This window comes from Lycorma delicatula, chromosome 4 (genome assembly GCF_047948215.1).
Source record: "Lycorma delicatula isolate Av1 chromosome 4, ASM4794821v1, whole genome shotgun sequence".
NCBI lineage: Eukaryota > Metazoa > Arthropoda > Insecta > Hemiptera > Fulgoridae > Lycorma > Lycorma delicatula.
Window position 1 is genome coordinate 9,108,819 of NC_134458.1, and position 23,384 is coordinate 9,132,202.

Below are 23,384 nucleotides of genomic sequence, written 5' to 3' on the forward strand. Positions count from 1 at the left end.
AATCTGGCGTGTGCGGAAAATGACGATGATGCTGTCAACATGGACGATTGCATGTACTTCATCGAGCAGTACGCCGACGAATGCGGTTTTTTAGCGTGCGACGAACGAAACAAATATAAAGTCGTAGATTTTGAAGGTGCTTGCGCTAAAAACGCAGCTCATCTAGGCGACGAAAAAGATCTGATAACTTGAGATATCTGCGATTTCTCATCCAGCAGAAATTCAACGGTCATCGCCAGAGTTGAAAGTATGATCGGGGAAAACGAAGAATCTCCTTCAGCAACTAAAATGCAAACTATTTTTCCGTCCAACAGCGGTTAGACAAAACTGCCTTTCGATTTTAAACCGACAACGAAAAGGAATTGTATATAAAAACGGATGAATCATCCGTGCAATTTTAGTCGTTTAAAAAATGAAGAACGCGAATAAACGGTTTTTTAGTGAGAAAAAAGGACGCGGCTTGATAAGCTCGGTTATAAATCTTCCAGATAAAGTCCTTAGCATCGTAAGTGACTAAGCAGGAACCGTACTCAATCGGACGATAGATGTGTGTTTCCTTTCGAGGTTCATATACCAGGCTACTCGGTTTGCCGTCCTGAGACCAAATTAATAAAGGATTGCAAGTTGGCGATAAATCCGCTCGATAAAGCCTGTAAAGTGCACAATTAGTGTGCAGCGTTTATAGCGATTCTCAACAAACAGTGTAGGCTGATAAAGATTTAGCAGAAAGAGCCTGGTTTCCGCACCCGAATCTTGCTATATGGAGAAGGCCGCTCCGTGGTCCATAACAAAAGTCATGAAATTGAAAAGAAAATTTTGCCGAAAACTGAAGAAAAAAGGAATGCGGAGAAGAACCATAAAGAAAAAAGGGAACGGCCTTTATTGTCGCGTTTTATCGTTCAAAGACCGGATGCGGTTTAAAAAAACGCCGACCCGCAGACCGCAGACGACATTACCGCTGCCGCCGCCGTCGTCAAAGTGGAGGTAGGCGCTAGAATTACTGCGCAAACTCCCCAACCGTCCTATGTCAAATTTAGAGCTGATGGGGTTTGCGTCCAAAGAGAATGTACCGTACTTCAGAGGAGTTTTCATGCATGATACTTTACCGGTTAGAATAAACGAATCCGAATCGGGAATATTGAACCTAGATAGCGTCGCCAGTGAGGGAACATGTTGGGTTCGCTATAGAAAACTAGGCGCGAAGTTAGGTTATTTCGATATTTACGGAAATGTACACCTGCCTAAAGAGTTAACTTGTTATTTTAGACCGGCGGGAAGAATGTTGACATCAAGTATAATTTCGACCGTAGTCAAGATTTTGATTCAGTCGTCTGCCGACATCTGTGTTTGACGTATTAATATGTTCTGTCTTACCGAAAAACATCCGTGCTGATTGCAGATTTTTCCGCTGATAGAACTCGGCGACGCTGTGTGGGAAGTCGGTCTTGTCGATTTCATGTTTACAACAACATTTCGAACGTGGAAAAAGGGAAAAATCACATTATTACAGCGACGGCAATATGACAAAGCTAACCGCAGAGATGTATGAGATCGAGGTCCTGAGGGTAAAACTGATAAATGCTATGGGTGGTTGCGAGGAAGACGAATACATAGAGGACGCAGAACCAAACGCGACCGATGATAAAACACGGAAGCAGCGAATTCGCAGTAAAAATATTCCCCCGAAATGTTTATTAAAGATCATGGTCGATCCTACGACGATGCATTCGCGGTTTTTGCTCTGAAATTGTAGATTTTACAAAACCCTACTCTATTCGCACTTTTTGGGATTTGACGAAGTGACCCTTCCTGATGATGTCAATGAAAATCCTCTCTCGTAGTCCCACCGTCGGACAGTTCGTCTTTGGAGCTTAAACGGTTAACATAAGAGAACGTTCGTTTTCTGGAATATTTAGGTTTCATGGTTTACAACAATGAGTGGACAGATTGTAAAACTATACTCGGCGAACACGATGTTCGATGTTATTATTACGGGTAAAGAGTACCATTCTTATTATTCTTACCCGGCTACGACGTTTAACAACAGCGATGAGATACGAATTTCCGTTCAAGTACAAAACGTGTACACGTTTCCGTGCGACAGTTATCTGCATATCTTCGGGTCGTCTGGCGGCGCCAATGGAGCGGCAGATACGACGCTGAAATTGTGCAAAAATTTCGGGGCGTTACTTTTTCATGAATTTCGGTTCGAGATAGGAGGGCAAGGATAACAAACGTGGGCGTAACTTCTACTATGAAAAATGCTCTTCCGCTCAGGAATTCCGAAAAAGACGACATTTTCACGTGAGGCTGGTCATCATCCGGCATAAACGATATCCATCCGGTCGGCGGCGGTTATATCAGCGGGGATCCAAAACGTTTAGCGTCATACAACCGCTAAAGATGCTTTTAGGATTCTTAGAGGACTATAACAGAATATTGCTGAACGTAAAACAAGAACTCATCCTGCTTCGAGCTTCCACCGATAATAACGTGGTGGTGATTCTGGCCGGAAAAACACGAAAGTCGTATGGAAAATACTGTACGTGAATGTATCCGATGAAAGGCAGTTATCGCTTCTCAGACTCGTCGACAGAGACAAACCTTTTTCTATGGCTTTTCGGAGATGGTACCTGTACGAGTATCCGTCGCTTCCTAACTAAAAAGACACTGTATGAACGGTGAAAACAACGACGCAAGCGGAAAATCCACGATATATTATCGTAGGATTTCAAACCTCAAGAAAAGGAGAAGCGACTAAAAGGGCTTCCAATTTCGATTCCGTTTCAATAAAGAACATCCGCTTTTATCTGAATTCGATATACTATAATTCGATATACTGAAGACAAAATTAAATATTTTTTTCTTTTATTTACTATATGTATTTTAAACTTAACCCCAATCTGTGTGAATTCTGCATTTGTTTCTTTGCAAGAGCAAATATGTATGTAAACAGTATCGCCGTTCCTGTTGTATTTAGTGTTAGTTTTTGAAAGTCAATAAATTGTTTCGTAAAAAAGAAAATAGTTTTTATTTTCTAAATTTAAACTTCCCTTTCTTTTTTCCTTCCCTTCCCTCTAACAAACAAGATCCTGAGGTATTTTTTAAATCAAGCGTATGGGTTGAAATAATCAGTCTTCAAACGCAAACAGTAAAACGATGATCGTACTGATCATAACCTTTTACGCGGCGACTCCCGTCACCCCTGTAGGCGTATTCGAACCGAATCAATTTCTATTAGAATATGGGTTTCTGAAAGGAGTAACGCGAGTCTGACCAAAGAAAAAGCGATTAAAGACGCCGTGAGGTTTTTTCAAGAATTTTTTAAGCTTTCTATAAACGGAAAGTGGAACAACGAGACTGAGACCTTCATGCGTGCACCTAGGTGTGATGTGGTAGACCGGACATAGTATGCGACCTTCAGAATTGTATGGAAAAAAGAGATCTAAAATGCCACTACCAATTGGCAACGATTACAAAGATGGAAGTGGTGAGAATGACATTCGCGGAATGGGCAAAATACACACCAATCATTTTTACACAAGATTACTACGGATTCGACATTTTCATTTCGGACAATTACGGCATCCACACTTGTGTCAAAAGGGAAAAAACTCGGTGTTCGACCAAACTCGATGAATCGGGCGGTATCTTGGGTCATGCATTTTTTTTCAACACCTCCAACACACCCATAGAGATTTACATAGGCGATGAAGAGGGCTGGAGTTATGATCTCGAAGGTAAAGCGGAGAATGGCAAAACCAATCTACTCGCTACGTTGATGCATGAGAACCGACACGGCTTAGGTATTCGTTACTCTTACAATAAGAATACGCTCATGTACTCCTTCCTGACCGGACGCGCAAACCTAAGCAAAGACGACATACTAGCCGTGCGGTCCCTTTACGGCAACGGGGAAACAACCGCGAAAATCGCCAGACCTGTCCGGACAACACGATTTACGCCTCTCACTAGCCCTGCCTTAAACGATTTATGAGCGATAAAATAAGAGAATGGCGAGAAAGTCCACTATCTGCTAGTCAACGGAAAACTCTACGTCGCCTACAAGAAACAGTTGTGGATAATAGACATCACCGAAAACGACAAACATGAAACTAAAATTTACTACAGATCGCTGACGACCACCGATGGATTGAAATTTCTCTCCGACACATTCAAGGATGTGAACGCGATATACAGGCGACCGAATGGACATATAGTGGTAATTTCGGAGCAAAGGTTGTACGTGTTCAACCTCCATACACAACATTTGATCGGAGGATACCCGGAGAGTGTGCGTTCTTACTTTAACATCGATCAGCCCTGCAAGATTAACGGGATCGTGAATCGTATACAGGAAATACGTATCTCATCTACAACGAAGACTACGTGTCAGAAATAGATGAAAGTACTTTTACCACAGTTAGAACAGACCTCGTTTCTATTCTGTTTCCTGGAATACCAGCAGACATAGATGGACTGGTATGTTTCAACAGCGGGCTACATTACTTTTTCCAAATTCGGAAAAAAGACCACGAGTTTTTCGGACTATTGTATTACAACAACATCATACTAAAACAGTTCATCCAGTTTATCACCAAGTACCATGTATATCCTAAAAATAAAATTTTGTTTGAAAGTTGAAAAGTTAGTTTTTATTAATTAATTAATAATTTTATATTCTTATATTTTATATTATATATTATTATATGTGTAACTTTTTTAAAAGAAAAAAAAATTATTCAACTACCAGCGTGTTTATTCATTCGCCTTCATGTTTGTTACTTAAAGCGAATAACCGATTCATTGTTTATTTTTTATGAAAACTGCTGGAATAGAAAAAGAAAAAAGAAGAAGAAGTCGTTTTAACATAAATTGCATTTAATATTACAACATTTGTAATGTATATATTAATAATGTAATATATATATATATATATATATATATATATATATATATATATATATATATATAGTTTCAAATAATCTAATATATATGGCTTAAAATTTTATTTTAAAAATCCAATGAAATATATACATAGTTTAAAAAATCAAATACATAGCTTTAAATAATACAATATAAAAGTTTAATTTTTACATAATTTGCCGAAGTAAGCATAAGGGATAGGTATGCAACCCGTAAAACAGGAGCAGCTTGCAATTTTACTTATAAAATAATAGTTTCAAAAGAATATATAATTTTAAATATTATCATAACTGTTATAGCTTTAATTATTAAAAACTAAATATATTTTCATCTTACTGATACAACATAGTTTTTTCTAAAAGATATTTCTTTAGGCATAAAACAGTACCTGTATTGTTTTTTCTTAAAGTAAGATTTTCTGAAATCCAAAACCTGAATTTAAACGGCAGACGAGTCGCCTGAGCGTAAAACCATGCAATCTCATGATAACCGCTTGGAAAAGCAGGTTCAAACCGCATTATGTTCATTCCGAGCTCTCGAAACACCGTCCTCCATACAAACCTTTGTAGTAAAGGTACTGCTTTCTCTTCTGAATTCACAACTATTACAAAACTAAAATTAATACACTTATCTTTATTAAAGATACTATTAATTACAAAGTAGTAAATTACAAAATTCTACAAAATTAACATTCCATGTGAGAGTAGGTGACGAGTGGATGTGGTAACGTCGCATTCAAAATTATTTATGAACTATTTATTTATTTATATTATTTATAAATAATTAAATTGATTTAAATATTTATAAACCAGTATTCTTTATAAAATAAATTTTATGCGTATCACTTGTTAAATATTCAAACTACACGTTTGAATTAATACTAATGAAAAATATTTTAACCGAATTTACATGTCTTAGGCTAATTAAAATGGCTTTAATATTAGCAAATATCTCAGTCGAGGACAGTTTAAATAAAGTACTATTTTCCTCGTTGAATAGATAGTTTTTCACTGGGTCAACGCAGATATCTACTATGTTTTCAACGCTAAAACTATTAAAATTGAAAAATGCCTTAGAAAGTCAATAGAAACATACAGAAGGATCAAAATCCTTTCTAAAATCATACTTTGTATACGCGTTCACTCTGAAACGCAATTTGCTATGATCTTATATTGACAAAAGATGTTTTATTTCATCGTTTAACAGTAATTTTCCATTTAAATGTTCTTCTTTACTGCAAAACATGTATATGCTAGTAGTGATAAAGTTTTCTTGTAGCTGATAAGACGATAAATTGATTTAAAATAAAACATAATAAACTGAAATGGAAAAATAAACGATGATCAGATTTACGTTTAATAATTTTTATAGCACGGCACTTTCAAATAGATTGCTTAATTCAAAGTCGTATCTTTATATTCGTACGCGATCGTATTAATTTCATCGATTGCTATTATTTATCTCCATAATTATATATCGCCTACTTATTAACCGTAACGGTACGATGAATATGCTTTCTAGAACGAAACGTTTTCATCCTGCAATATAAAGTTGATGCGGGCTCTTCTAAACAGGCTTTACAATAGGCTAAATTAATTTTGTTTTTTACAAAATTCTTCTTAACGCCTTTTGCTTATTTCTATTTTTCCAGTTTCTGTCCTAAATGTGTAGAGTTCAACTTTTAAACCGATAAGTTATACACACACACTTTTACATTCATCGTTGAATTTACCAAGAACCTTTTTATTTGTGAGCGAATGACGAGGGTGATTTATCGGGTAATCTGATGTGCCCAAACATCGAATAAAATTTTCGTTTTGCATATCGCGATAAAAGTCAAAAGTTTCAATTTGATTAAAAAAAACTGTCTTTATCCAGATACAATAATTTTACGTGTGAGCCATATTTAGTGTTCATAACGTGATAGTAAAATAGATACTTTAGCGAAATATATTTTCACTTTAGAGCACTGTACACCACATAACGTTTCATCATAAAATTTTCTGTTTTCAAACGAAGGTTTTCATATAAGTTTGGAAATACAGCGGGGGCATGAAGCCAATTCTGAAATGGGTTGTTTTCTTACGTTTTCCATGCATTTTTCAAATACCGCACTATTCATTAATTTAACCGGCTTTAGATCGATTACGGTTTCAGCCATCTTGCTTGTGCGAATTGGAGAATTCTGTGAACTTTAATGACTTTTAGACCGTGGCATTCGGCTTGTTTCAAAACTTCATAATGACAGATATAATTTTTCTTCTTCTCTAAGGTGGCTAGTAACTTGCATTGTTTAGCAAAAGGAGGCGGTTATTATACTGGAAGAAATGGCAACTCGTTGCGATCTAAATCCGGTTGAGTCTCCGGGTATTCAATATCGACCTCGAAAATGAATCCTATCCGGTGTTCGGTAGGAATGCTACACACGTCTTTTAGAGTAATATCTTTTAAATCGCCGCAAACCCACATAAAATTATTGAAGGATAAATACCTACTCATGGCCAGCCGTATAAGTTGTTGGCGTCAATATAGGTAAGGTACTTCCGACAGGAGTGAGAATCAAAACCGTCTTCTGCATAAGAATTATTTGCATAAGCATATTCTGTGACACAAATTGAAATCCCGCCTCGATTACCTTTCTCTAGGAAGAGAACCATATCATAATTTGACAGGAGTTCGAGATTTACTTTCGTTTTGTAGCGTCAAACGAAAAACCTGGTGCGGCACGGTAATGTGCACAATCCAGCCCGTATTCTGTAAGACACAATGACCTAAAGTTTTCAAATACGTTGGCTAGCAACAAAAAAATCACACTTAACATATAGATTACTCTAATCTGCGAGGGTGAAGACGCCATTATGTTGGGATTTAAAATAATCTTACACAGTTTTCTCATGAGCATAATTCTTATCATCTACATTCAAATTGGTTAAACTACTATAGAACTGTTTTAGGTGGCAGCTCTGTATCGTCTAACACAGACCACGAGCTGATATATTAAAAAGGATTCACACCTTTACGCGTTACTAATGGGAGTTCTTTTAAAGTAAATTATTTCATGATATGATTCAATTTACATACCGAAAGATTTAAAACTACAACCTTAAGACTGTCCGGAATTAACCAAAACGAATCCATGAATTTAACAGACAGTTTTTTGATATTTTGTTAGAAAACGAGATACATTTTTCTACTGATTTTGGTATAGTATAAATTATTTTCGTATCGTAACCTTACTGCCTTATAATAAAGCGCGAATCATAATTGGACGAATTATGGATGAATACAGGAATTTTAACACGGTTTTACCTTAGCAGATTACATTTGTGACATAATGCGTTGCGATATTTCCCGGTAAGGTGGCAATGGCCACTCTGAGGCTGCAAGTCACGTGTAAATTCCTTTTCACACTTTTGACAAGACCTAGTTCATTGAAAACCAATCAAATCATCGTCCGTCATAATAAGAGGAATATTTTTATCCATCTCGTGAGATTTTTTCTTAGCCGTGTCAGTAAGACATTTCATAATCCTCTCAGTTGCATAAGGACCTCCATGAAGGATAATCAGAACAGGGACTAAATCTTTAACTGCGGGCAGTCCAGTTTCATCAAACACAAACTACCAAATTATATATTCATCCGAATATATAATTTGGATTCAACAGTGAACGAAGATTTGGGTGATGGTAACCAAATATGGATTGGTTTTAAAATAGATTCAAAATATGCATAAGCTACAATCGGAGCAGGAAATTTATGGTGATAGTTTTTACATTTTAAAATCAGCGCTAATTAATTTTCCGCAGTAGGAACTACAGCTTTCATACTGTTTTTATCAAAAATTCTAAGTTAGTGGCCATCTTACGTTCAATTTCAGAATCGTGTTTTAACGCATAAAACACTGTTTATAAATGATTATTTTGTGACCGTGTTTACTTAGTTGGCAAGAATCTAAACGGGAAAATCTGATATCTAACAATAGTGATTAGTATCATTCTGCTTTAATAAAAGAAAATCGAAATGATCTGCCGACTTGCTATCACATGCCTTGACAGGAAAGACTTGTTTCTTATCGTCTAATCCGTATACGTTTACAGAAACGTTTTTTTTTATTTTCGAAAAGTGTTATTTTGCGTAATAATGTAGAAAAACTCAGCATACTAAAGTCGTACCGTTCCATAATGCTTTTATATCTTTCGTCTACGCGTTCACAAGGCGGTTCTTCTACGTATTTTCAAAGGATAGCCCATTTAAAGCCGTAGTTATATTTTTTTAAATATTTATATCCACTTTTGGTCATACATTTAAATTGGTAAAGGGAGATACAAAGTGTTGCGCAACGGACGATATTTATTATCCTTTTCAGAATACCATCGATAATCATTAATGTCCACCCGCTCTCTTTACCTTCAAAAGCGTCTTCCTCGTAAAGGATACGCCAAACAACGTGATCGACACGTTTGGCTAAGCTAAACATGGCTTAGCTAAACATGTCATTTCTATCTTGAGCGCCTCTACATTTTTTGTTTTAAAACAGATATCTTTGATCTCATTCAGTAACTCCTTACTGTATGTATACTCTACTAGCACATTAAACTTTAAAGGACTTTCCGCTGTTATCGCTTCCGTTAGTAATTCTATTATCTCACTTTTTAAATTTTCTAAAAATTTCTTAATATATTTCGCATTACTATTACTGTTTTTATACCAATAGGTTTGGAGATTGCATGCGAACGCATTTTCTACCAATTGAAATCGGTCTTATCTTATTTGAGCCAATCGGTTACGTTTGCATCTATGTCTCGGTTACTCAAAGCTAATAATATAGGACTCATTGACGTTGAGGTTGTACCACATGGTACAATAAATAATTCCAAAGGAGTAGTTATTGGCAGGGATTGGATGAACTCCACAGAAAATGAAATTGTAGAAGAACTGTTCAGGCAGAGATTTGTTGCTCGTCGACGACTGAATACTTGACGAAACGGAGAAGTTATACCTTATACGTCGCATGTCTTGACGTTTAACAAATCTAATTGTCCTGAAAATAATAAAAGCTTATTTTATAGGCTAGATGTTCGTCTATTAATCCCGACACCATTACGGTGTTTTGAATTTTAGTGACTCGAACATTCAGCAGCGAGATGCATGAGAAAACGAATTGCACGTGTGGCGATCAGTTGCATCAAGATGATCTATGCAGGAACCCACCGCTTTGTATTAATTGTAATGGATATCATAGTGCAAGATCACAAAACTCTCCGAAATGTAAGGAAGAAGTAGCGATACAGGAGGTAAAGTCCATTCAGAAGGTCAGCTACTTTGAAGCGAGAAAAATTGTGCACAGCAGAACTCCAAAGGCCAAATCTTACGCTTAGGTTGTTGCTGCTCCTGCAGCCTCCTTCAAACCAAAGAATGTGATAACAGAACTGGGGTCAGCGTTAGTAGATTTAGTAGAATCTATCATTGATCAAATGCTGAAGACTCGACCATGTAGGACAGTAGCCCAAAGCCGTCAAGGATAAAAACAGACACGATTAAACAAAAATGTTTTTCTCAACCAATGAATGAGCCTTCGACCAGTTTCAAGGTGAAGAAAAATGAAGCCAAATTTCAAAAAAATTCCTGAAGGAAAATTTAAAATTGAAAAAATCTCCATTCAGTGACATAAGAAAGAATAAATTAAAATGTTAGAAAATGAGGATGTAGGACACAATGAAGTCCAGGTAGGTTGAAGAAGTGACTGCTTCACTCACTGAATTTAAAAAGTTAACACTCAATCCCCTTCTTTTGCATCACATCATAATGGAAGTCCTACATCAGGTTCTTGCTCAATTCGAGCACGGACAAGCCCACGTATATAGATTTATCAAAATATATCTTTACCCTTGGCGTGCTAACAGCGCATACGGTCTCGTTATAAATGAGGTATCTGGGTGATTGATGACGTTCGTATCCGTCTGAGATGTAGGGGTTGTTGGCTTCCGCATGTTTTTTGATACAGACCGAAATACCACCGCGGATACCTTTTTCTAGAAACATGTAGATATCATAGTCTGTAATCAGTTCGAGTTGGATATTCGTTTTGTACAACATCGCATCAGAAGAGAATCATCTAGGGTGAAGCAATGCGCAAAGTCTAGACCATATTCCCTAAGGAATAGGGATCTGCAATTTTCGAAAACGTTAGACAGGAGCAGTACGTCATTTAACGTAAATATCACTATGTTAATGTAATGTGTTTAGTTTGAAGTGGACCCATCGTCTTTTTGGATGTTCATAGTCCTTTTCGATTGTAACCGATCCCGTGAGCCTGCTGTATAATTTCTCTTTTGAGGGAAGAGAGGTCTCTTCTAGCGTTTCCTACGAGGTGGTGTACGCAAATGGGTAAACTCATTTTCTAGTCGCTAGAGGCATATCCGACTCGTAGAAAAACTATCCAGTATGGTTGAATTTATCGGTGGGGGTTCTTCCAGCATTTCGGGAGTACTACCTTTGAGGGTGAGTTACTGCTACACTTTTCCATGTGTTCTGCCAGCTTTCTTGCGCAGTCTGTCGATTTGCAGAAAAGAAAACACCACTTACAAATGTTTATTCTGTAATGACATTTCTTTAACTATGATCGAATCAAACATTCGAAATCGGAAATGAAACAGAAATGATGACAGTCGCCGTCGACTAGCATCAAAAGATCGAAATGATCGTTATTTTCAACAGAACAGACCTTAATGGGAACAATGTTTTCGTTCTCACATTGACAACGGCATGTTTTCCTGGGATGGATTTGGGAAGAGGAATGAAAGATGACCCTTTGAGTTGATGATGACAGTATATGCGAACCCCATCGATACTCAGAAGCGTCCAGCTACTCTGCTTACTTAAAATTGGCCTCATTGCAAAGCACTGATTCGAACACCGCTTCTATCGAGCATTCGATATCGTTCATGTTGATGACCTCGAAGATTTTTGTTTCAAAGTAGACGTCTCTATAGTCGTCGACTAGCGGTTTTTCGTACGAAAGCTCGATTAATATGTTGTATTTTATAGCTCCATAACAATCTAATGATTCCGTCAGCAACGATCCAATTCAACCTTCATAGAATCTAAAAGCGGATGGCTACCCTTGTACACCTGGTTGTCGTTCTTATAACAATAGGTGCTCAGGTTGCAATTGAAAGCATTTTCGACGAGGGTGAATTGACCGACCTGATCGACTGCGGCGAATCTTGTCCGCTTCAACGAATTTCTGCAGACAAGTTGCTGCAAGAACGACAATCACGAATTAAACTGTGATAGATTGCGAGCCTATATATATCAAACAGACGACTTAGGCACCTGCAAAAAAGTTTTAAAAAAGTTTTAAACTATCGGGCTAAAATCAGTAAAGCTATCGGGATAAAAAGAGGACAAAACCCTACCCTACTCCGACCCAATTTAAGCGTGTTTTTTTTAATTTGGTTTTAACGGAGTCTGTCTAGATGCTGCATTTGACTACCAATTGTGATGTAATAGACGTAAATTGAACCAAATGAAACTGGTTAAAACTCGTTTGACTTACAGATAAAGAATATTAAAGTTGACTGCGTAAGTAAATCTAACGCTGGTTATCAGAAGACAAACACTCGTGCGACTCACTCTCACGAAATTCAATGCAGGACTGAAGAAATCGGAATGGAATGAAGAAATCGCCCAAAATTGACTGCTTAAGTAACTGTATGGTGGAGTTTAAAAGGAACAGCCACTTTAGTTGTTAGCTGTTTTCATGTTCGACTGAGTGTGTGAATAGAGATACTATACTCTTACAACTATAATCGTTCAGATTTACAATCGGGCCAGAGCTGATACATATATCATGCGAATAATATTTAAAGTAAGTACTCATCGTCCATTTGACAATTCAATTTATTTTAGTAGTCAATCATTCGAAGCTATTATAATGAGATTCATAAAAAAAGATATCATGATTCAGAACCTTGAGCAATAATAATTTGATCACACATTTGTGAATTAACAACATTCTTAAAAGTTTAGACCATTATTCCTTTTGAGACTAATGTTTAGGACTTTCAGCTAAGCGTCAGAGCAGAACGACTTCCCATGTAACATAGTTAAGCCTTCCCTGTAGTCCCGTGTTTATTAGATTGGATTGTTCCTTACTTGTAATTAAATCCTAAATTGCGAATGCCGATTATGTCCTTATCCTTGAGCTTAATATACCCAAGCATTGTCAAAATCGTAATTTTTTCAAATCATCAAGTGCTACCTACGTTCAACAAGCCAGTCGAGCCAATTTTTTTCTCAGTATTTATGTGATGTAGGTTCATTGTTTGTTCCCAAGAAAATATTCACATCTATCTTTTTTAATTTTTTTACTGCGCTTCAGTGATTACTACTTTCTAGCAGAGGATCTGTTGTCTAAAGAATTTTTATGTAGTTTAACGGAATGGTAACAACTCTAGAGTACAGTCGATTCGATTATTAGATGTTAGTTTGTTTAGTTAGATTATTGATTCCCAAAGTGGTCCAGGTGGACCCCCAGGGGTCCACGAGAGACTCGACGGGGGTCTACGTTGGCGTGACAAAAAAATAGGGGTTCACAATTCGTAAGCGGGGTCCACGAAAATTCATCTGGTTTCGATAGTGAAGAACTAAAATGTTGGCTTGACTTTGCGTATCAATCTAGGCAGATAATGTTTTGAGAAGCTCAGCGACTGTTACTTGTAAAAACTTGCATGTTCCATATTCAGTACAACGAACGTGTCGAGACTTGCAAAGCGCCGCCGCCGTCCGCAACGCTTATTCAGACGTGCAAAGGGAAATACGACTTGTGGTGTGTGTGCTAGCAATCTTGCATGAACTTGTTTGATTCTTCACTAATATAAATATTTTTTTGATTGGCCAACTTTAATTTTTTGACATCCACTCACAGCACAGTCAATCAAAAATTAACCAATCAATTCTCACTTTTTTTCGGAAGCTGTTAGTTCGTGGAACTCAGCCGTAACGCAAATTTTCATAGTTAGATCTAATCTTCACATTTTCCGTCGACTGGAAATATGGTAGAAATGTAGCTGCAGGGGGTCCACCGGAACCAGCAAAATTTTGAAAGTGGTCTATGAGAAAAATAAGTTTGGGAACCTCCGAGTCAGATACTTTGCTAGTTCATTAGCTTTCACCTCGGTTCAAAAACCATATTCTTGACGCGAACCTTCGTTCTGTATACATATTTCGGAAAATTAAAAATATTATGTAATTGCAGGTAAACGTTGGAAACGGGTTATTGTTACGTGCTATTATTTTCTAATCAGAATTGTTATGTTTACACGTCTAAACGCTAGTTGTTCTTACGTTTGAGTTGTGGCTATAGTGACTAACTTACACGGTTTCTGTTAATTTTTAGAAATAATATTTATTTTTGTTATTTTATTCCTAGTGCTGCGATATTTTTAGGAACAAACCGAAACTTCGTTCTGCTTAGGCACAGTTTCGATTTATTTTTGTTTATAGTTATGGTTAACATGTTGTTAGGTTAGTTAATTGAAATGGTCAATTCTTTGTTTTGGTTTCTCATTGACCAGGATTAAATTTGTTATTGAACGAATGAATGTTTTTGTTAAGATGAAATTTAATATAACGCTTTATTTTTGGCCAGTTTGATGTAGCTATCGGCAGTTGTTTCTCTTCGGGCAGGCGGTTGAACAATTTTCTAAAACAATTAATAAAATTGTGGTACATATTTATTTACATATCTATGTTATATAGTATTCTGAACAGATAAGTAAAATTTAGTGTTTGATTTTCTGTTTATTAAATCGTAAAAATATAGTAAGTATAAAATTATTACGAAATATTTTTTATTAACTTATGGGTTCTAACGGATCGAAATTCGTAAGGAAAATTGTTTCTCCGTTCAATTCGACTGGTGCTGGAAATTCCAATAGCGAAACAAACATTTGTTGTTCGTCTCTGAAAGGACCTGGCCTAATCGTATTGTCTCGTCAAGGGTGAGTTACTTAAGTTTTGTAGGTTAATTTCAATTTTATATTCATGTGACAACTTTTATTGAGTAGTCATTAATACCAATGTAAATTAGTGTGATTCCGCTAGAATGTAATTCTTAGGTAAATATAAAAGTGTGTGTTTAAAACACATTCAAATATCTATTTTGAAGAATTCTACATTTCTCCCTATTCTTCTTTACTAGTAATTTATATCTCTCCATCTCGAATTAATAATGGAGTCTGTGTGTGTGTTATGAGTGGTATTTTGTTTCTTTTTAATATACATGTAAAATTAATTGAAGATCCCCAAATGAAAAATCTAATTTCTTGGAATATAATATGTTACTGTAATTGGTTACAATTTTTTAGGTGTTTTATTTTACAATGTTGTCTTTTTAAAAGTACTTGTAGTAGTGTTACCAGACAAACTTTTATTTTGATGTTAGAGATTTTCATAATTTTGCTTAGTAGAGGTAGTAATACATTTTAGCCTGCTAAATCACATAGGTTATTTGGCCAATATCAGTATGGTACGGGAGTCCATTTAATGTATACAAAATATTTTTCTTGGAAAGGTCTAAAAGTGTAATACATTTTCTTGAACTAAGTTTGCATCAGTTTCATTCTGTGCAATATGTTTTTTTTTACATTTTGAAAGTTAAAAAATGTTTAAGGGTTATCTGAACAATTAACTTCCAAAGTTTCCCTCTTGCCTTAGAATTTGGGAGTTCTTAGTAAGATTTTACATTCAATTTGGGGAAACATGTTTGTAAATCACATGCTAATTGGAGATTTTTACCTCAGATGTGGCCTAATGTGAATGAGATTTATTTTATGAATTTGTAACTGTACTTGGAATTTAGCTTACAATTCTTGAATAATAGCCAGTAGTGATAAATATTATACAAGAAGATCATCTTGTGGTTAAAATATTTCTATTTTATAAAGAAGTGGAAACTTACACCATTCTAACTGATTCTTTTCTGAGCTTAGTGCCCATAAATACATCTGTGGTTGGGATTTAAGCTGGTGTTAAACTGAGCCAGATATTTTCAATTCTTCTATATAATGCTTAAATCATAGTGTAAAGTAATTAAGATATTTTTCATATATGCTGGATTATGAGATATTATATATCTTAAGTTCTGTAGGAGGCTTCTCAGGTTTATTGAAGAACCCAGCAAAGTTATTCTAAGGTTTTTCTTAGTCTAGATAAGCAAAGGCTTTGATTAGTGATTTTTTTATCCTAAAGGTCATGTTATGTTCAAAAATAATATTAAAAAATTAAGTTACATGTGTGAATTTTTTCTTTTAGAGAAAATCCTAGATTTAGATTAGACCAACTATTCTAAGATATATATCTGTTAGTATTTACTTCTCTTCGATTGCAAGAGAGTACATAATAAAAGAAAGAATGTATAGTTCATATTACATTTTTAGTGTACCATCTTTCTTGGGTGTGGGTTCTGATTTTGTAAGCTAGGTTGTAACTTTTTAAAGACAACTGGTTAGAAGAATTAGGAATGAATGAAATGTTTTCTTTTTATAGGCTTAGGTGAATAGGGTTTGACTTGCCCACATTAAATTTAATGTGTTTAAATTAAAGCAATGATTATTGGTTTTAATTTCTGATTTTAATTAGGGTTTATGGCTATTTTTTCTTTCATATTAATATTGAAAATTTATTCCAGTACAAAAATTCTAATAAACTGAATAACCTGTTTAGCAGTCTGACTATTATTATCTATGAAAACTGCAACTCTAATCTGTTCTTATGATTTCTTGTTCTGGGTATTTTTGTAGTATTACTCTCATTTCTGTTGTTTACATGAGTGTGATAAGAACTATAAACTTAGACTATCTGAACCAAACTTAATATAATGTATCTTGCAGTCATCTCTGAGTTACTGGAGATTTCTATAAGAGCAACTGAAAATGTTACGTACGTTTTGAAAATTTGGCATGATTTGTCATTTAAAAGTTTACAGTTTTTTATGTATAATATTAAGGGATATAATAACATGTGTCAGTGTTAATTTTTTTCCTACTATACATATTAATTTTTTGTGTACTATCTAGAAAAATTACATTCTTTACTACTGTATTTTGATTATTACATTTTAGTAACTGATTTTACACTTATAAACTTTTGCATTTGCCGAAACAAACAAGGAGAAGATACATTTACTGCTACCAAAAGCAAAAATTCAAGAAAATCTGTTCCTGAGCATGTTAAAGAATGCCTGTCCATGAACAGCTACCTCAGAATGAATTGCAACTTTAAGATCACTAGGAATCAGGTTCAAGTATTATCTAAATAAAGTAGTAAAATATATTTTTCTTTTCTAGATCAATGTTTTTTGATGAAGATGGAGATCTTGCTCATGAATTTTATATTGAAGAATTACCATCAAAAAAAGGTTCTAAAGCAAAAATGAAAAGAATTGTTAGCAATCTAAAGCCTCAGGTAATTATGAAAATTAAATATGCATCAGTTGCATATTATCTATTTGAAACTATATTGTTTATTGTATTGCACTTCCTCAGGACATTTTATTTTAACCTGTTGAATACAGTTGACACTTTGGAATCACAACAAATGAGTACATATATCTGGTTTACTTTTATACTGAATTAACAATGTTTCTTTGAAATATCAGATATGTGTGTAGATATATTATTTACAAAACTTGTTTTTTTCCATCTCTTTATTTTTGCATATAAAATAAAAATTTTTGACTTTTGATACAAAATTATCACTGGAATACTTTCTTTGTAGTTTATATATATATATATATATATATATATATATATATATATATATATATATATATATACTTGCACACGGGTCAGTCCATTTGAAGTAACCCAAGGGTGGGTGATTGCTTGGCCATTACAAAAAAAATTGAAACTTACCCACTTGTTTCCTACATGTCTCAGAACCTTTAAACTATTATTTTTTATTTAAGCTGTTTACCTGTGGTGGCCATTTGTGTTATGGTGCCTACTTTTGTGATTGTAAGGGTTTTCAGAAAAAAATCATAACTAAAACACTATTGGTCCTGGAAGGATGAAACAAAAAGCAATTTAATCATATTTTCTCAAGGTAAAAGATGGGTCCAGAGGTCTATTTACGTATCTTTCTTCTTTCTATGATAAAATTACCAATAAATTTGGACATGAAAAACAATGACATTTCACTTTTGGTTATTTTTTCCAAGAGGCAGGGATGGCATACACAGTTTGAATTATTCTTTTTATATCTAGGTATATGTTAGTAGTTTTACCATATATAATATTAATGGTGATATACTTACTCTTAAATTTTTATGAATTTTTGAAAACCAACGTTTTAAAAAAATTCAAATTTTGGCTTCAAGTAACTGATGGGGCTGTTGATAAAAATCTCAAATTTGCACATCTTGCATTGTTTTTGTAGATGTTTATGGCAAATAAAAAATTTTCTTGTGTATTGTACTAATAAAAATGTGTTAACTTCTCAAAAATCATGAAAAACTTGTTAAAAGTGATACCATTTTGACTCGCTAAAGAAATGCTCCAATGGGGTTTCTCGTTTTCTTGGCGCTTTAATATTTTGTATACTTATTACTATAGTTGAAATAGACTTTGTTGAACTATTCAACTGCAGTGTTCATGTTATATCAGGGGCTTGAAGTCATTTCCAGTTGTCAGGAAAATTCATGTTGCAACATGCTCATTTATGCTTGTTGCATCATTTAGCTTTGCAGTTACAGACTGGTCAGTCTGACATTAGTCAGTGACCTGTTCACATCTTTACCAAGTGTCTCAAATTTCATCCTGTGCTTATTAAATAAATAAGTTTTACTTAATATTATATTTGTAAATTTTAAAATCAGTTAAATTTTTACATTATTTTCAAGTAATTTCACATAAAACAACGCAAGAACAATGCTCCATAGGAATGTATTTGAATGAAGAGTGTCAGAAAACGGTGTGTGGTACAGTGTCAAAAGAACTCTGTAAAATTTGTGAATTTAGTGATGAAATCAACAACCAGATCGTTTGACAAAATTCAGCAACTGTATGGATAGTTCTGTTGTGACCCTTTGAGAACTCATAAAAAACAGTTGTGAAAAACTGAAGACAAATAGCATTAGAGCAAGCTCCTAAGATCACATTCTTCCAAATTTAAATTTAGTTTCTGGAAAGTCTCTTTGTGTTAACTGTTTTAAAAGTATTTTTTCTCAGCAGAACAAAGAACTACATGAATGCAAAGACCAAGAGCAATACATTGCCCCACATCACAATATTGAACAACTGGATGCTGCTTGTAGCATTTTGGTTGTATTACCTCCATCAACAACTAACTAACTAACTACAGTGATAGGTTGTTCTAACACAATCTCAAGAGAATTATCAGAACAGATATTACTGCTGTTGGTTAACCACACCAAATAATAAACTTTCATTGCTATAAAAACAGGCTATTTCATTGAAGAATAATTAAAATTTTGCTACAATTTTTTTTTCTTTGATAGTGTTTACAAAAATAAAAAATAAATTCTTGAAAAAAGATGTAGGCTACTCATTGAAATTACAGTTTGGATAAGTTTTACAAGCATTTTTGAATCAAAATTGTATTAGGTTACTGGTATTGGTTAAGTTATTATTAAATTACAGCCTATAATTAATAATTTAAAAAAAAAACTATTTTAAAAATATTGAAAACATCAACTTCAACAACATAGGGGCTAAATATAAAAAAATGTAGAGTGTAAAGAAGACAATAAACCCCCTTGGAGCACTTCTTTAGTGAATCAGAATGCTAGCTTTTTCATGATTTTTGAGAGGTTGTAACTTTTTTATTAGAAAGTACACATGAAAATTTTCTATTTGCCATAAACATCTACAAAAACACTGCAAGTTGTGCAAATTTGAGATTTTTATCACCAGCCCCATCAGTTATTAGAAGCCAAAATTTGAATTTTAAAAAAAATTAGTTATCAAAAATTCATCAAAATTTAGGGGTACGTTACCATTAATATTATTTATGGTAAAACTACTAACATATACCTACATATAAAAAAATAATTCAAAGTGTATATGCCATCCCTGCCTCTTGGAAAGAATTACCAAAAGTAAAATTTCACCGTTTTTCAATTTCAACTTCATTGGTAATTTTCTCATAGAAAGAAGATAGGTAAATAAACCACTGGTCCGATCTTGTACCTTGTGAAAATATGATTAAATTGCTTTTTGTTTCATCCATTCAAGACCAATAGTTTTTTTAGTTGATTTTTTTCTGTAAACCCTTACAATCATAAAGATAGGTGTGTGCACTGTAACTAAAATGGCCACCACAGGTAAACTACTTAAATAATAAATTTAAAAAAAAATAATAGTTTTAAGGTCTTGAAACATGTAGGAAACAAGTGGATAAGTTAAATTTTTTTGAATTGGTCAAGCAACCAGCATATGATTTTTGGGACACTTCAAATGGATTGACCCACACAATTATTTGGTGTCCCAACAATTTAGCTTTCAGTAGGACAGTCGGACATCACATTAGATAAAGTTATAAGGTAGGAGAAACTGATAAATGAAATTCAGGATCATTTTTAGAGGTAACCACATATGAATTGATTTACTAAAAATCAGTGTTTTCCTGTTCTGTTTAAATTTAGTGTCAGAATACTTTATAAATAAATAAATAGTGTAATTTACTTATTCATCTGTAAATATTTTTTGTTGTAAAACTAAATTATCATTAAGTAGCTGACTTTCAGGAAAAAAGTATTTCACTCAGTTAATTGTGTAATTTTCTTTGGAGTAATAAATGGGTTGAAGTTGTTTAAAGTTAGTTGATACATTTTTGTGAGCTTTTTTGAAACTGATAATAGTCATGAACATACAGGAACATATTTGAAAATCAAAAAAACATAAATGAACATACTTGTAAATTGTTTCTTGATTACATGTAGAATAATGTAATCCAGTGAGAATTTCAATGTAATGTCATTGATTCTTTAAATGTATTTGTTTGTTTTTGCGTCACATGATTTAATATAAATTAAAAAAAAAATGTTTTATAATTAAAATATTGTTTCAGGGTGAAGTGGCATACTCGTGCCCAAGACTTCACAACGACTTTCCAATTATTTTATATCAAGTCTGAGTGTTCACAGTTACAGTAAAAAAATAATATTATTTTATAGTGTTTGACAAAGTTTATTTTTAAGAAAAATGAATTTATTAGTTTCATATAATGAAACATTATAGTGCTGCTACTTCTAGCTGGCTATAATTCAAATATATTTTTATATATAATAAATGTAAAATTGTCTAGAGATAAATAAATATTTTTTAATTATAAGCTAGAAATGTTTGTTATTAATCAAATTTTATTGATAAATAAGCTTATCGTTAAAAAGTTTTTGGTGATATAGAATTTAAATAGTTTTATTTATTGCATTATGAGTTATGTATTAATTTTTCGTTTTTGTGAGAATGTTAATGTAGAGTTTATGTACAAATAATCGTTATTATTGTTATATATATAATAATGTTTTGGTGAAGGCAAAAATGGCACTTTTTAGGGCAATAAGCATTAAACGACCCACATGTGGTAACTGCACTTCATTGGTATATTGAGTTAATATATTTGTAACTCATTACTTCAGTTTATGTTATCTTTTTTATTTTTCACTCTAAATTTTAAGATCATGAGAAATTGGCTTAATTTTTTTTCATTTACATTTTTATTAAATGCTACAGTAATAATTTTCAGTTTACTACAAATCTTTTGTTATGGATTATTGCATATATGTAAAAGTACTTTTACTTTTGTCTGATCTTTTCTTTTCTATAAGGCTTTAGTTATTTTAGATTTCTTGCATGAGCATGAACAAATTGTTTGCAGTGACATTTATGAAACTTTATTTTATATGTATATGAATAACTGTGGGTTAAGTTATGTTGTTGAACATTTATCTTGAAATTAGTGATTTTTTATGTAAATAATTAATTGACTAAAAATTAGGAAATTATGAATTTTAATAAAATTGTTTTACTAACAATTAATATTATACATAGTTGTATTTATTTATTTAACTGAATATTACAAACTGTTTGGTTAAAACACAAGTAATGGTTACCAAAGATAATAATTGTTATTAGTATTACATGATTTTGATGGATTTTTTTTGTTTTAACTAATTTGCTTAATCAGTGTATTAGTCACTTAGTAGATTAACAACTGTTCTATCATTACAGTAATTGTTTTATTTCACAGTTAAATGCATTTTTTTTTGACATATTATTAAAATTATTTTGTTGGTTAATAGCATTTTGTTTTATTAATAATTAGTTATATTTTGTATGTTGTCTGTGTGCAAATTTTGTAAAATACATTTTGATGAGTTGTTTAGATTTAAGATTGTTTATGTGGTATTTTGTGTTTTAGCTGTCAATATAAGCTACGTTGTTGTTGTTATTACTGTTATTTCTGTTGACATTTTTGTTTATTCTTTCTATGTTATAATAAGAATACAAATTTTTTGTTAAAAATGCTAATTAAATATTTTTCACATTTTAAATGTATATTCCTTAATGGACCTGTATTGATAAGAATGATCGTTGGCAATCATACTTTTTATCTGAAGATAAAAGTTGACTGTGTTGGGTTTATCTTTTAAAGGTGTACTTTCTTATGGATACATACCTTAAGACTAGAAAAACTCTGTCACTGTAACTGCATCAGAAGGATGGATTTTTGGTATTAGTTAACCTTCAAAACATACCCAAAAACCCAGTTTTTTACCTCTTAACACCGGTTCCTGTGAACCAATTTGCTTGAAAATCAAGGTTATATTTTTATATAATATAAATTACAAATAAATAGAATATAAATCAAGGTTTCATTATTAAAGCAAAAATCAGCGTTCTATTTCTACTAGGGTTACATAATCTTACAGAGTTTCATCAAAATTGGTTAAAAATTGTGTCCAGTAGAACAGAACATCTGAAAATGTACTCAAAAACCCAGTTTTTTTGGCTCTAACTCCAGTCCTTGTGAACAGATTTGGTTGAAAATCAATAGTGCTCTATTCCCAATAGGTTTACATCACCCCACCAAGTTCAGTTAAAATTGGTTTAGATTTGTTTTTGGTAGAGTGGAGGAAAAACTGTTGCATACTTATGTTTATAAACATTGCTTAATCTTGTTTAGGAGACTCCAAAATATAAAGAAAAGTTTGTGCCCTCTCCCCTCTACACTCCCTTATAAAATGTGACTGGGCGCAGTAGCGATTTTATTAATTCTTTGGAAATCTGCTAAAAACAAAAAAAATTGTATTATTGTTTAAGTATTTAAGTTTCTTGGTTAGGATATCAAAACTTAATCAAAAAAAATATTTCTAGTGGCATATACTTAAAACATTTAATTTAGTATATATCATTTATTTAAATTACCTAAG

General features: G+C 33.3%; 1 protein-coding gene across 1 annotated transcript; it reads left to right on the top strand.

The window, feature by feature from the left end:
* The first annotated feature begins 13,901 nt into the window (after positions 1 to 13,901).
* Positions 13,902 to 22,505, top strand: LOC142323093 (tumor suppressor candidate 2-like). The gene is made up of 3 exons (XM_075362270.1): positions 13,902 to 14,931; positions 17,278 to 17,395; positions 21,020 to 22,505. Exons 1-3 carry the CDS (start codon positions 14,792 to 14,794, stop codon positions 21,083 to 21,085), a joined length of 324 nt encoding a protein of 107 aa, XP_075218385.1. The 5' UTR covers positions 13,902 to 14,791; the 3' UTR covers positions 21,086 to 22,505.
* Positions 22,506 to 23,384: the final 879 nt, after the last annotated feature.

Coding starts and splice junctions, on each gene's coding strand:
- LOC142323093 (XM_075362270.1), top strand. CDS start 14,792: ATGGGTTCTAACGGATCGAAATTCGTAAGGAAAATTGTTTCTCCGTTC. Junction 14,932..17,277: donor ATCGTATTGTCTCGTCAAGG/GTGAGTTACTTA, acceptor TTTCTTTTCTAG/ATCAATGTTTTTTGATGAAG. Junction 17,396..21,019: donor TTAGCAATCTAAAGCCTCAG/GTAATTATGAAA, acceptor ATATTGTTTCAG/GGTGAAGTGGCATACTCGTG.